This window comes from Cetorhinus maximus, chromosome 20 (assembly GCF_964194155.1).
Source record: "Cetorhinus maximus chromosome 20, sCetMax3.hap1.1, whole genome shotgun sequence".
Taxonomy (NCBI): Eukaryota; Metazoa; Chordata; class Chondrichthyes; order Lamniformes; family Cetorhinidae; genus Cetorhinus; species Cetorhinus maximus.
The window spans coordinates 30,367,954-30,382,177 of record NC_135898.1 but is presented as its reverse complement, the minus strand read 5'-3'; the positions used below and the strand labels follow the sequence as shown (position 1 = coordinate 30,382,177).

At 44.8% G+C, this 14,224-nt stretch overlaps 1 protein-coding gene across 1 annotated transcript in view; it reads right to left on the bottom strand.

Moving 5' to 3' along the window:
- LOC144694763 (broad substrate specificity ATP-binding cassette transporter ABCG2-like) overlaps nt 1-14,224 on the bottom strand; it is a 165,145-nt gene that overhangs the window by 61,816 nt on the left and 89,105 nt on the right. The window contains exon 9 of the mRNA XM_078565338.1: nt 7,295-7,384. Within this exon, the coding sequence (XP_078421464.1) occupies nt 7,295-7,384 (90 nt within the window). The remainder of the gene's footprint in view (nt 1-7,294; nt 7,385-14,224) is intronic.

The following is a 14,224-nucleotide window of genomic DNA, read 5'->3' as shown; positions in this document are numbered from 1 at the left end:
TGAATGCAGAATGCAGTTTAAGTATTTTGTGTCCTCTGTACCTACTACACTGTGCGTATCCCTGTTTATATTAGGGTAGTTGAAGTCTCCAACTATTATTGACCTATTGTTTATGCACTCAGAAATTTGCCTACATATTTGCTCTTCTAACTCCTCCTCACTATTTGGGGGTCTATAGTGCACTCCTAGCAGTGTAGCTGCGCCCTTTTTTTTCCGAGCTCAACCCATATAGCCTCATTTAATGATTCATTTAGTATATCATCTCTCCACACAGCTGTTATTGATTCTTTAACCAATAATGCTACACCCCTACTTTTTTTAGCCCCCTCTCTATCCTGCCTGAAAACCCAATATCCAGGGATGTTGAGCTGCCATTTTTACTCCTCTTTAAGCCAGGTTTCCGTTATAGCACTGATGTCATGCTGCCATGTGTCTATCTGTGCCCTCAGCTCACTGGCTTTGTTTGCGTTTAAATAAGTACCTTTAAACATTGCCAAATTCCTGTGCTGTAAACCTTTTAACCTTTGTTTCTTTTGCCTTTCAGAGTCACTCACTAATTTTCTGTCTCCTGTTCCCTGCTCTGAATTTATCCTGAATCTGCCCTCAGGTTCCTATCCCCCTGCCAATCTAGTTTAAACCCTCCCCAACAATACTAGCAAATCCCCCTGCAAGGACACTCAACCCAGTCCTATTCAGGTGGAGACAGTCCCACCTTCCCAGAACCGGTCCCAACGCCCCAGAAACCTGAAGCCCTCCCTCCTGCACCATCACTCCAGCCACGCATTCATCTAGTGTATTCTCCTATTTCCATACTCACTAGCACATGGCCTTGCAAGTAATCCGGAGATTTCTACCTTTTGAGGTCCTGCTTGCTAATCTCTTTCCTAACTCCCTGAACTCAGCCTGGAGGACTTCACCCCTTTTTCTACCCATATTGTTGGTACTAATGTGAACCACAACCTCTGGCTGTGCATCCTCGCCCCCTAGAATGTTCTGAGGCTGCTCGGTGATATCCATTGCCCTTGCATCAGGGAGGCAACATACCATCCTGGAATCACATCTCTACAACTATAGAAGTGCCTGTCTGTTCCCCTAACTATAGAATCCCCTACCATTATTGCTCTCTAGTCGTTTCTCCCTCACCCCTGCACAGCTGAGATAGCCATGGTGCTCTGGTCATGACCCTCACTACTCTCTTCAGAGGAACCCTCTCCCCCATTGGTACTCAGAACTGAGTACCTGTTAGAAAGCAGGATGGTAATGGTAGAATGGGTGATATGCTGGCCATGAGATTATAGATTTTGGTTTTACACAATTCTGCTGCTGCTGATGGCCCACAGCACTTCATCGACGCCCAGTTTTGAGTTGCTAGATCTGTTCGAAATCTATCCCATTTCACACAGTGGTAGTGCTACACAATACAACGGAGGGTATCCTCAATGTGAAGATGGGACTTTATCTCCACAAGGATTATGCGGTGGTCACTCTTACCAATACTGTCATGGACAGATGCATCTGCGACAGGTAAATTGGTGAGGACGAGGTCAAGTAGGTTCCCCCGGCCTTCCTGGTTCCTTCACTGCCTGCCGAAGCCCAGTATAGCAGCTAAGTCCTTGAGGACTCCGCCAGCACGGTCAGGATTGATGCAGCTGAGCGATTCTTGGTGATGGTCATTGAAGTCCCCCACCAAGTGTACATTTTGTGCCCTCGCCACCTTCAGTGCTTTAGAGCTGCAGAAAATTCTTAAAAACAATCACACAGCTTGGCACATGCTCCTGTCCAATGTTCCAATGCCATCCTAACTCATGGTTCCTTTTCTCTTTTCTGTAGGTATTTCTCAACAGTCACATATTTTGAAGGGACGACAGAGAAGGAAAGTCTTTCTGGAGAGTTACTGTCATGTGCTCCATCAACCCCAAACGCCAAAACGCGGATTGGCATCTCAACTGGATAAGGGAGTGAGTCTGCACATGGTGAGACACCTGGCACTAGCGAGCAGCAGTAGGTATGGGTGCAGGGACAATCCAGGAAAGAGCTTTCTGGAGAGCAAGGCTCTCTCCCAGCTCTGCTGAGGAGGACAGGGGTGTGGGCATTAGGCCAGGCATAAGAAGAAACCTGTTTGCTTCACGCAAGCAGTTCAATTAGGTATTGGACGGCCCATGATGGGGTTTTACCAGCATGACTGAAAGTATAGTGAAGTTTGCTTCCAGGCTATATGATGCCAGCTCCCAGGGCATCAGCACTCTGCAGTCCCCCTCCAGAAATCCTGCAGCTGGGCCCTCCCTAATGCCTTTCTTACAGCTTTTGTAGCTTTGGCGGAATGTCAAATGGGTGCCATGCCGACTCTGGACTGAAAGCTGTGATCCCCTTGGAGATGCAGATGTCTGCCTTGGAGAAATTAGAAACAGGTATCTGTCAAGGATTGCTGCACACATGTCTGTAGCTCTCTCTCATAAGATTGGGAGTTTCTAATTACATTCTCCCAAGTAAACATTGGTTAGCTGATGTTTTTCCAGGTAAGATGCCATGATAGATGGTGATAAAACGGCAGGTGGTGTATTTCTCAAAGTGTCTGGGTAGCTATCAGCATGGGTAGCATCTTCCTCCAAGGCACCTTTATAATGTGGCAATCGATTTCAAAGAAACAGCTGTTGCTGTTTTGAAAAAATGAATGCAATCTCCAACAGCTTCGCCTGTGGGGAGTGAAATTCCCCTCTAAGTTCCTTCCCACTTTAAGGCAGTAAAAAGTGCAGAATCTGTCCTTTCAGCATACTGCCTCAAAGTAGTCCCCAAAAAACTTGCGCTTGCATTCTCCTCCCAGAAATTTGACACTCTCCTTTAAGACCTGCCAGAAGTACTTATTGCTCCATGTAGTCAGGTTCAAGGGATCATATCCAGTATACTCTATCATTTCCATTTCTCCCCAAACAATTGACACGATTGTGAATGTGGCAGTAGAGGCTGCAGTAGGTATCCTATAGGGGGAGGAGGTCATTTTGTGTAGTCATATTGTAAGTTGTTGTTTCCCGCACAACATTCTATAAAGTATTTTGAAGGTTGAGTTAGGACTTTTGTTGCCACTTTTACTCAGCTCTGCTCAAAGTGCTGCTTAGACAGAGGATATATTCCATGTTCTATTCCAGACAGCCAGTTGCTGAACATAGAACTAGAGCCAATTTTTACACATTTTTATATTTATTTAGAGTTACACAATAAAAGCATGCACTTCCTAACCCAACAATCACAGTATTAGTCTGTGCCTTTATAGGGATCAATGAATCATCCGTTAGTACACACTACTTGCAGACAATTAAACACAATTGCAAGGACATCCATCCTTCTCTTCGATGCACTTGCTCATATCATCATTGACACTCATCCTGATCCTTATGCAATTTGATGTCTCCGCCTGACAGTGTGACCCCCTTTGACCCAGAAGCAATACAATAAGTATACAGGGCATTGGTGAGACCACATCTGGAGTACTGTGTACAGTATTGGTCTCCTTTTTTAAGGAGGGATGTAAATGTGTTGGAAGCAGTTCAGAGATAGTTTACTAAATTAATACCTGGATTGGGCAGGCTGTCTTATAAGAAAAGATTGGACAGGCTAGGCTTGTAACTGCTGGAGTTTAGAAGAGTAAGAGGTGACTTGATTGAAATATATAAGATCCTGAGGGATCTTGAAAGGGTAGATGTGGAAAGGATGTTTCCTCTTGTGGGTGAATCTAGAATTAGGAGTCACTGTTTAAAAACCCCATTTAAGACAGAGATAAGGAGAAATTTTTTCTCAGAGGGTCATGAATCTTTGCAACTCTCTTCCTCAAAAGGCGGTGGAAGCAGAGTCTTTGAATATTTTAAGGCAGAGGTAGATAGATTCTTGATAAGCAAGGGGGTGAAGGTTATCGGTGAAAGGCAGGAATATGGAGTTGAGGTTGCAATCAGACCAGCCATGATCTTATTGAATGGCGGAGCAGGCTTGAGGGTCTCCTGCTTGAGGCTCCTGCTCCTAATTCCTATCTTCCTGCTCCTAATTCCTATGTTCATATGTAAGGGAAGGTGGTGGCATAGTGGTATTGTCACTGGACTAGTATTCCAGAGATCCAAGGCAATGCTCTGGGGGGCTGGGGTTTGAATCCCACCACAGCAGATGGTGAAATTTGAATTCAATAAAATATCTGGTATTAAAAGTCTATGAAACCATTGTTCATTGTCATAAAAACCCATCTGGTTCACCAATATCCTTTAGGGAAGGAAATCTGCTTACTTTGTCTGGCCTACATGTGACTTCAGACCCACAGCAATGTGGTTAACTCTTAAATGCCCTCTGAACAAAGGCAAGTAGGGATTGGTAATAAATGCTGACCTAGCCAGTGACACCCACATCCCACCCATGAACTAATAAAAAAAGGAAAATTTCCCAGAAAGCAAAAAACAGTTTGGACCAGTATCCTTATTTCCCACTTTTTACAGTTTTTTTCATTCTCGGTTGTAATTGGTTTAAAATGTCTATGGAATTTGTAATTATTTTTAAGAACGTTTGAAAAGAACTTATAAGTGTTTGAATCAATAAAAGTATGCAAAAGTATCAATAAAGGGATCAATTGTAAGTTTCTTGGATAATAAGAAATGCTGGTCCATGTGGCCTGGCAACCCTTGACCTGGAAGCAGTACCAACAGTAAGAAAGTTAAGGCAGACTTTGTAGCCAGACACATAGGCGAGCAGGAGGGTGAAGGCAATCAACACACAGATGCAGACATAAAGAGAAAGCAGACAGAGACAGAAAAAGGAACACAAAATTTGTGCGAGAAGCCGGCAGTAAAAGAAAAATAGAATTCCAGAAGCTCTTGGGAAGTGATGTACAAGCGAGCTACAAAGGACTGAATCCTAAAATGTGGTGTCAATAGCTCAGGCATGCGAAAAAGCTGGGAGTTTGTATCAGGGAACCAAACCATGAGCAAGGGTATTGTTGGTTGGTCAGTTGCAAAAGGAATTTAGAATCTACGCCATCAAGACTGATATGACCCAAGTGAGAGACAGTTGGCAGTTGTGCGTTGTGTTGGTGCTAACCATATCTGGGTACCTCAAATGGAATAAGTCTGCAGGTGAATACGACTTGAGGACTGAATTGATTGAGCTGGAAAGACTTTGAGATTACTTGTAATGCCACGTGTCTCCGGGGAGTGATGTGGGTGCTTGAGGTTGTACAAGTCATATCTCTGTTGTTACAACAATTTAAAGTAAAATTTATCTTTTCATTTGAAGTAGAATTTCCTATTAATTCATGTTTAATTTTCATTGTAACTTTTACTTTAACACGAATCAGAACCAAAGTGAGATCTTGTGATAATTTCTTCATTTAGGAACTTAGGAAATAGGAGCAGGAATAGGCCATTCAGCCCCACGAGCCTACTCTGCCATTCAACTAGATCATGGCTGATCTTCTATCTCAATGCTATTTTCCTACACTATACCCATATCCCTCGTTGTCTCTGATATCTAGAAATATATGGTCTGGCTTGAACATACTCAATGATTGAGCCTCCACAGCCATCTAGGGTAGAGAATTCCAAAGGTTCACCACCCTCTAAGTGAAGAAGTTCCTTCTCATCCCAGTCCTAAATGGCCTACCCCTTATTCTGTGTCCACTGCTTCCAGACCCCCACAACAAGGGGAAACATCTTTCCTGCATTTACCCTGTCGAACTTTGTAAGAATTTTGCATGCTTCAATGAGATCATGTCTCATTCTTCTAAACTCTAGAGAATACAGGCCTAGTCTCCTCAATCTCTCCTCATTGGACAATCCTACCATCCCAGGAATTAATTTGGCGAACCTTAGTTGCACTCCCTCTACGGCAAGTATATCCTTCCTTAGGTAAGGAGACCAAAACTGTGCACAATACTCCAGGTGCGGTCTCACCAAGCCTATATACCATTGTAGCAAGGCATCTTTACTCCTGTACACAAATCCCTTGCAATAAAGGCCAACATACCACTTGCCTTCCCAATTGCTTGCTGTACCTGCATGCTAGCTTTCAATGACGCATAAACACTCGATTGGCACCCCATCAACTCCCTCCACCACCAACACACAGTGGCAGCAGTGTGTACCATCTACAAGATGCATTGCAGGAACTCACCAAGCCTCCTTAGACAGTACTTTCCAAACCCATGACCATTACCATCTAGAAGGACAAGGGCAGCAGATAGCTGGGAACACCACCGCCTGGAAATTCCCCTCCAAACTGTTCACCATCCTGGCTTGAAAATATATCACTGTTCCTTCACTGTCGCTGGGTCAAAATCCTGGAACTCCCACCCTAACAGCACTGTGGGTGTACTTACACTTAAACTACAGTGGTTCAAGAAGGCAGCTCACCAAAACCTCCTCAAGGGCAATAAGAATGGGCAATAAATGCTGGCCTAGCCAGCAACGTCCACATCCAGTGAAAGAATATAAAAAAACATCAGAATTCTCCAGGGGCTTCACAATTATTGAATTTCTCTTAAACTGCAGTCACTACCCCTGTATTCTTATGTAGGAAAATCTGGCAACCAACTTGCACCGAGTAAGGTTCCAATTTCACAAAAATGCAAGTGAGATGAATAACCAGTTGTTCTGTATTTGTTGGTAGTGGCTGAAGGAGAAATGTTGGCCAGGATATTGAGAGAACTTCCTTCCTCTTGATCCCTTGGCACTATTTGATGTCAAATTGAAAACGCAGAGGCCTGATGAACATTTCATCCAAAAGATAGAGAAAAGGATAACAATATAGGTTTTGACAATCTTTATTCAAGCTATCAGTACCCAAAGCCTGTCCACCATCTACTAGGTACAGGAGTGTGATGGAATATTCTCCACTTGCCTGAGTGAGCACAGCTCCAAAAACACTCAAGAAGCCTGACACCATCCAGGTCAAAGCAGCCCTGTAGATGCTGGCCTAACCCATGACACCCACATCCCATGAATGAATAAAAAAAGACCATCCAAAGGGGCTGAGATGGTGGGGCCCAATCAAATAAAAAGTTTTAAAAAGTCAGCCCCAGCCTAACAGTGTTTAAAATGTTTGGGCCAGCCTGAAAAGGTTTAAAAATCACTGTACTAGAATGCTTAATGCTGATTGAAACAGTACTAAGCAGGTTTAAATGTCCTTTCCAATGTAGATGAATACAATAATTTAGGCAGAATGAATGAATAGATTATTCTGTAGAAACACTGTGCAATTTTATTCATCAGACCATCTTAAAGTTTCAAAACAATTAGCGATTTATGAGCACGAGTTGCACACTTACATGAAGATTTTCCTGTCTCGGATGAACAATACCACGGCAGACACACTGCTAAAGCACTCGTAGGAAGCAAGAAAATGGAAAGAACCTACCCTACAATATAGAATACAACAATCAGCCAAATTCATATAAATTTTGCAATAAACATTCCAAATGCATGTTTTCTACTGGGAATATTTATTGGGAAATATTCTCCACTCCCCTTTGCTGGTGTTTACAACATTTACCTTTATCCTAGCAAACATTTTGAAACAATCCTCAGTTAGCTGGACATTATGCAAGAAAAGGAGATGCTAAAACCGCCTCAATTTTCAGATGTGGTGTCAGGGGTTCACAGCATACTGCGCCCATTGGAAATGGGGTGACAAAAAATTGGTCAACTCCCCCTTCATTTCCATGATTATGTAGCAGAACATTGTACTGTGCAGCCTCAGTCTCCATTTCAATGCAAGCATCCTTTGTAAACCTTAGGGAGCCAAGCAGCATTCTGTAGAAAGAGCATGTTCCAGGCAGCCTCATCCATTTAAAGGTGCAGTTCTTACAGAAAGGAAGTTGGGGCAATGTACTACAGGCTGCTGGATAATTGCTTTTGGCCACTGACAAAGAAGCCATCCCACAATAAGGGAAGGAAAAGTCTTCCAGATTCTGCAATGCTGCCCTGGGCACACACTGTGAGGAGGCTGAAGCTAGGAGGGAGGCCATGGTTCCAATGTGGGGGGCAGCAAGCCCTCCAGAGTGGCCTGGAGAATGAAAGGGAAGCAAGTGGCGAAGGTAGTCAATGCCCAGAGTGTAGCACCACAGTCCTGGCATCAGTGCCAGCATAAAAATGTAATGAGCTCACTCAAGTGGTCAAGGTGAGTAAATGCATCAGCACACCACATCGCGCACCCACCACCATCCATCTCTCATAGTGCTGAAAATACCACATCCCTATCACTTAACTCAACCTACGCCAACATCTTTACACTACACCTCACCCATACACAGCTTCAAAACATAACAGCCCACACACACCTCTCAGTGCCTCTATATTCCTCCAGCTATCCACCTATGGCAGCCATCACCCGAACACTGGGTTGAATAATACAGGGGGCGGGGGCGAATGTCTCATCCCCACCACCCGGAAGCAAAGTCGATGTGGAGCCAACATGCTCCAGGCCGACCTGCCTGGCGGCCATAATATGCTGCAGGCCAGCTAAATAAGGGCCAAGTGGGCATTCTGCCCCACAATGAGGAGGAAATCCTGCCCTCTGGTGCTCCATCAGTTCCGGCAGCACCAAGAGTATGTCAGTGGCTGCTGCTGGGACTGTAATGAGTAAGAAGAAGGTGGCCCATGGATCCCTGGAGCAGGTAAGTCTGGGATCCTGGGCAAGATGGGAGGATGAGCGAACTGACCACGGTACCGTGGTACAGGGAGCCACTAAAGTGGTGGGGGGGGGGTGGGGGGAATAGATACTGTTCTGTGCAACCGTGAGTCCCAAAGTCTGTGTGCCTGGTGCCAGGGTTAAGGACATCTCCTCAGGGCAGGAGAGGAACTTGGAATGGAAGGGGAGGAATCCAGCTTTCATCGTCCATGTTGGTACCAATGACATTGATAGAATTAGAAAGGAGGTTCTGAGGTTCTGCTGAAAGAATTTGGACAGTTAGGAGCTAAATTAAAAAGCAGAACCTCCAAGGTAATAATCTCAGGATTACTACCTTAGCCATGGGCAAAATGGCATAGGGGGAAATAAAGTCAAGGAGTTAAATGTGTGGCTCAAAGATTGATGTGGGAGGAATGGGTTTCAGTTCATGGGACTTTGGCACCAGTACTGGGGTAGAAGGGAGCTGTTCCGGTGAGATGGGCTTCTTTTAAACCGTGCTGGGACCAGTGTCCTGGAGAATCAAATAACTTGAGCTGTAGAGAGGGCTTTAAACTAAATAGATGGGGGAGGGTTCTGGAGAGGAGATAATGTAGGCTTACAAAGCAAAAGGATATGGCAGCATTGCAGGGCAGCTATTTAAGTAATGATACCCAGAGTGACAGGAAGGAACAGAGTATACAAACATAAAAAAAGCAGCAAATAGGGTCAAAGGGGGAAAAAATGGTAACAAGGAAACATTTATAGCTCTTTACTTAAATGCACATAGTATTCAGAACAAAATAAATGAATTAACGACACAAATAGAGGTTGATGGGTGATCTTACAGCCATTACAGAGACAAGGTTACAAGGTGATCAAAGCTGGGAAGTAAATATTCAGGGGTATGTGACTTTTCGAAAGGACAAGCAAGAAGGAAAGAGTGGTGGATTAGCTTTGTTAGTGCGAGATGGAATAAGTACGACAACAAGAAATGGTCTTGGATCGGAAGATGTAGAATCCATATGGGTGGATGTAAGAAACAAGGGGGAGAAGACACTGGTGGGAGTAGTCTATAGGCCCTCTAACAGTAGCTATACTGTAGGACAGAGAATAAATCAGGAGATAATAAGGGCATGTAAAAAAGGCAGTTTATTAATCATGGGTGACTTTATTCTTAATGTAGATTGGGAAAATCAAATTGGCAGAGGTAGCCACGAGCAAGAATTCATAGAGTGTTTTTGGGACAGTTTCCTGGAACAATATATTGTGAATCCAACCAGGGATCAGGCTATTTTGGATTTGGTAATGTGTAATGAAGCAGGTTTAATAAATGATCTCAGAGTAAAATATCCCCTAGGAAACATTGACCATAACATGGTAGAATTTAGCATTCATTTTGAGTACCTGGGTCGGAAAAAACGGTGCTTAACTTAAATAAGGGCAATTACAAAGGAATGAGGGCAGAGTTGGCTCGAGTGGGCTGGGAAAGGAGTTTAGCAGAAAAAAACAATTGATGAACAATGACAGACATTTAAGAAAATAATTCATGACTCACAACAAAGATATACTCCAGTGAGGAAGAAGGATTCTAGAAAGGGAATAAACCAACCATGGTTAACCAAGGAAGTTAAGGATAGTATCAAGTTGAAAGAAAAAAAAATACAACGTGGCAAAGATTAATGGTAAGCCAAAAAACTAAGAAAATATGACCAAAAGAAAAAGGAGAAAATTAACTTTGAGGGTAAACTAGCAACTAATATAAAAATGGACAGTGCCAGCTTCGTTAAATATATAAAAAGGAAGAGAGAGGCCAAAGTGAACATAGGTCCTTTAGAGAATGAGGCTGGGGAAATAATAATGAGGAACCAGGAAATGGCAAAGGAGTTGAATAAATACTTAGCATCAGTCTTCACGAAAGAAGACACTAATAACGTCCCTAAAATACTAAATAATCAAGGGGCAAAAGTGGGGGGAGGGAAAGGAAATAAATACAATAACTATCACTAGAGAAAAAGTACTAGGGAAACTAATGGGGCTAAAGGCCGATAAGTCCCCTTGATCTGATGGGTTGTATCCTAGGATATTAAAGGAAGAAGCTACAGAGATAGTTGATGCACTGGTAGTAATCTTCCAAGAATCCTTAGATTCTGGAAAAGTCCCAGAGGATTGGAAAACTCTTCTTCCGAAAAGTCATACGGATTCGAAACATCAACTCTGTTTCTCTCTCCACAGATGCTGTCAGACCTGCTGAGTTTTTCCAGCATTTTCTGTTTTTGTTTTGGATTTCCAGCATCCGCAGTATTTTTCTTTTACAAAAATAGGGAAGTCTTGCTAAAACTATACAAGGTACTAGTTAGATCAGACCTAGAATATTGTGAACAGTTTTGGTCCCCTTAACTAAGGAAAGATATATTGGCATTGGAGGCAGTCCAGAGAAGGTACATTAGGTTGATCCCAGGTATGGAGGGATTTTCTTATGAGGAGAGGTTGAGTAGGTTGGGTCTGTACTCATTGGAGTTTAGAAGAATGAGAGGTGACCTTATTGAAACATATAAGATTCTTAGACAGCTTGACAGGGTAGATGCTAAGAGGTTTGTGGGAGAGTCTAGGACCGGAGGGCATAAATATCAGTGTAAGGAATTGCCTATTTAAGGCAGAGATGAGGAGGAATTTCTTCTCTCAGCGGGTAGTGAATTTGTGGAATTCTTTACCGCAGAGGGCAATAGAGGGTGGGTCGTTAAGTATATTCAAGTCTGGGATAGACTTGAGGTAGATTTTTAATCTGTAAGGGAATCAAGGGCTATGGGGAAAAGGCAGGAAAGTGGAAAGTGGATAATCAGATCAGCCATGATCTCATTGAATGGCAGAGCAAACTTGATGGACCGAATGGCCTACTTCTGCTCCTACGTTTTATGGTCTTATGATCGAGGTATTCAAAAGGGAATTGGTTTGCTATCTGAAAAGAGAGAACGTGCAAGGTTACATGGATAAGGTAGGGGAGTGGGACTAGGTGAAAAGCTCTTTCAGAGAGCCAGTGTAGACTCAATGGGCCGAATGGCCTCCTGCACCGCAAAGAAGCTGATACAGCAAATTATGCCCCCAATCCAGATCAAATGGCCATGCTGGTGGCTAATTAAACCAGTGTCATTCACAACTAGATATAAGTGACTTGCACCTGCTGAGCACCACTTCATTCATGACCTCGAGGTATGTTCGCCTACCTTTCATTGTGCTGCTATCGCAGCTGCTCCAACTCTGTGCCAAGGCTGCATAGGTAAGTCCAGCGGGAACTCAAGGTTGGGGGGTTCAGCGTCAAGGCTTACCATGCAAGACCAGCAGGAAGGCAGGGTGAATGGAGTTTCGAGGGCAAAGGCTTAACTGGTAGGGGTGGTAAGACAAGGCAGAGGCAAGGGAAAGGGCTGAAGGGAAAAGGCTTGAATGGGGGGGTGTGGTGAGACGAGACAGAGGCTTGAAGGGGCTGTAATGCAAAGGTTTAAATGGCTAGGGGGGGGGAATGACTGGGGAAGAGAGCAAACAGACACATGACTGTGAGGGCTTGGGCGGGGGTGGGAATTCCTTAGGGCCAAAAAGCAGAGACAGTTCTGGGCAGTTGCGCAACAAGTAGTTCGGGCCATAAAGCATGGTCAGTCCTGTGGATCTGCACCATAATTTAGAGGGTTGTGCTTGGTACACCTGTCCTGGTCTCAGTCCAGAGAGGAAGACGGCCTGTCAGTCTTGTGTCAGTCATGCCCAGCATGGTGTGCAAGGCGTGGTCAGTCCCTCACCCATGTTGGGCCTGGGAGTTGGTGGCTTGATACTGGGCCACAGATTGCATGATCACAATCAGGGGAGGCATCAGCAGCCTGCAGATGGGGACCAGGTAATGTAAGAGGGGGCATTTGATGGTCTCACGGGGAGAGGGTCTCTGTAAGTCACAGTACAATGGACCTCAAAATGGGGAGGTCTAGGTGCGGCATCGGGACATCAACATCAAAACGTTCAGAGTGTAGGACAGGGATATCAACCACTATAATGATCAGATCAAGGATTAGAGCAGGAGAAAGTAGTGATTGAAGGGAGAGAAACCTGAGCATGATGCTCTTCCAGCACAATGGGAGGGCCTTGAATGAGGTGGGGGCTCGAAGCTGGTCTGGTAGTAGTACCTCAGCACCACCATTTTTCAAGCTCCAATGACGGAGTTGAAAGAAATAGTCAGGGGAGGGCTCTCAGGGCTTGTAGGAAGAGTCGGCTATTGCACTTGTGGACCGATTGAAGGCGTACCCAAATAATTTCAGCTTAACCAAATGGAGAGGAAAGCACAGCTGAGACATGTTAGGAACAGCCAAATGTCAATTTAGGGAATGTGACGCTTTAACTCATGATGCGTATTTTTGTGAGAGTGTAAACCTATTGGGGGCATTGTAGGATTGGCTTCCGAAGACTTATTGTTCCTTTCGTGGGAAATCCTGAGTGCCAGAAGGAACTTACTGAAAAGGGGCCATGAGGCAAAATGCATGTACCTAATGGCCCTAAGACCTCTGAACCTGACAGCTGCCAGTTTAAGATTTTGCAGGCCCTTCCCTACAATACTCTCATAACATGAATGTAAGTTGGGGCTGTTGTGTAATCCTAATGATGCAGTCTGACAATGCCCGAACTGAAGCTTCTCTCGCCTGGCAGAACTCAGTCAGATCAAAGCCCTGCCTGTCTATGTCGTTTGTGGTGGGTGATGGGGAGGGAGGGGGGGGAGGCGGTAGGGTGGTGTTGGCAGGGTGGGTCCCCTACCAGTGCTGTAGAAGGCTGTAATGGCGCTCCAAGGGACACAATGGTGATGGCTGGGATGTAAGTGACTCATGGGCTCCACAATGACTCCCTACTTAGCAACTGGAAGGTGATCATTTCAGGCTTATGTTCATTCACGTTTCTGTTCAATGTTTCCGCAGACATGAGGACAAGTGCCTCATGGATGGAGCAGGTAACGTTGCCTTCATCCTGGCAATCAGGCTACTAAGAAGGAGGAGAAGAAGGGCCCATTGCCACCAGGCTGGGCTGAGGGGTGAGCCTTACATTGATGAACAAGGGCCAGCTGGGCCCCATCAACACCCTGAAGCTGAGGCTAACAGACATTGAGTGGAGGTGTCTGGCAAGACCAGGGTTGTAAGAAGCCACCTCTCATACCTCCAGATGGGTGAGAGACAGTGCCACAGATGCCTTCGCATGTCTAGGGGTGTAGTGGCTCACATCTGCCATATTTCTGGGAGGAGCTGGTGCCACAGGGACTGGGGGGCCCTCCATTGCCAATGGCTCGCAAAGTGACCGCTGCTCCGAACTTCTTCACAAGTGGCTTGTTCCAGGGCTCCACTGGGGACCTCTGCAGGATTTCTCAGGCATCTGCCCACAAATGTATTTGAAAGGTTAGGGATGCCCTATTTAGCAAGGCGCACAATTACATCCAGTTCTGGTGGAGGGTGCCGTTGACTGTACTCATGTGGCATTAAGAGCTCCCTGGCAGCAGTCACAACATTTCATCAACAGGAAAGGGTTCCACTCTCTCAATGTGCAGCAGGTCTGCAACCACCAGAAGCAGGTT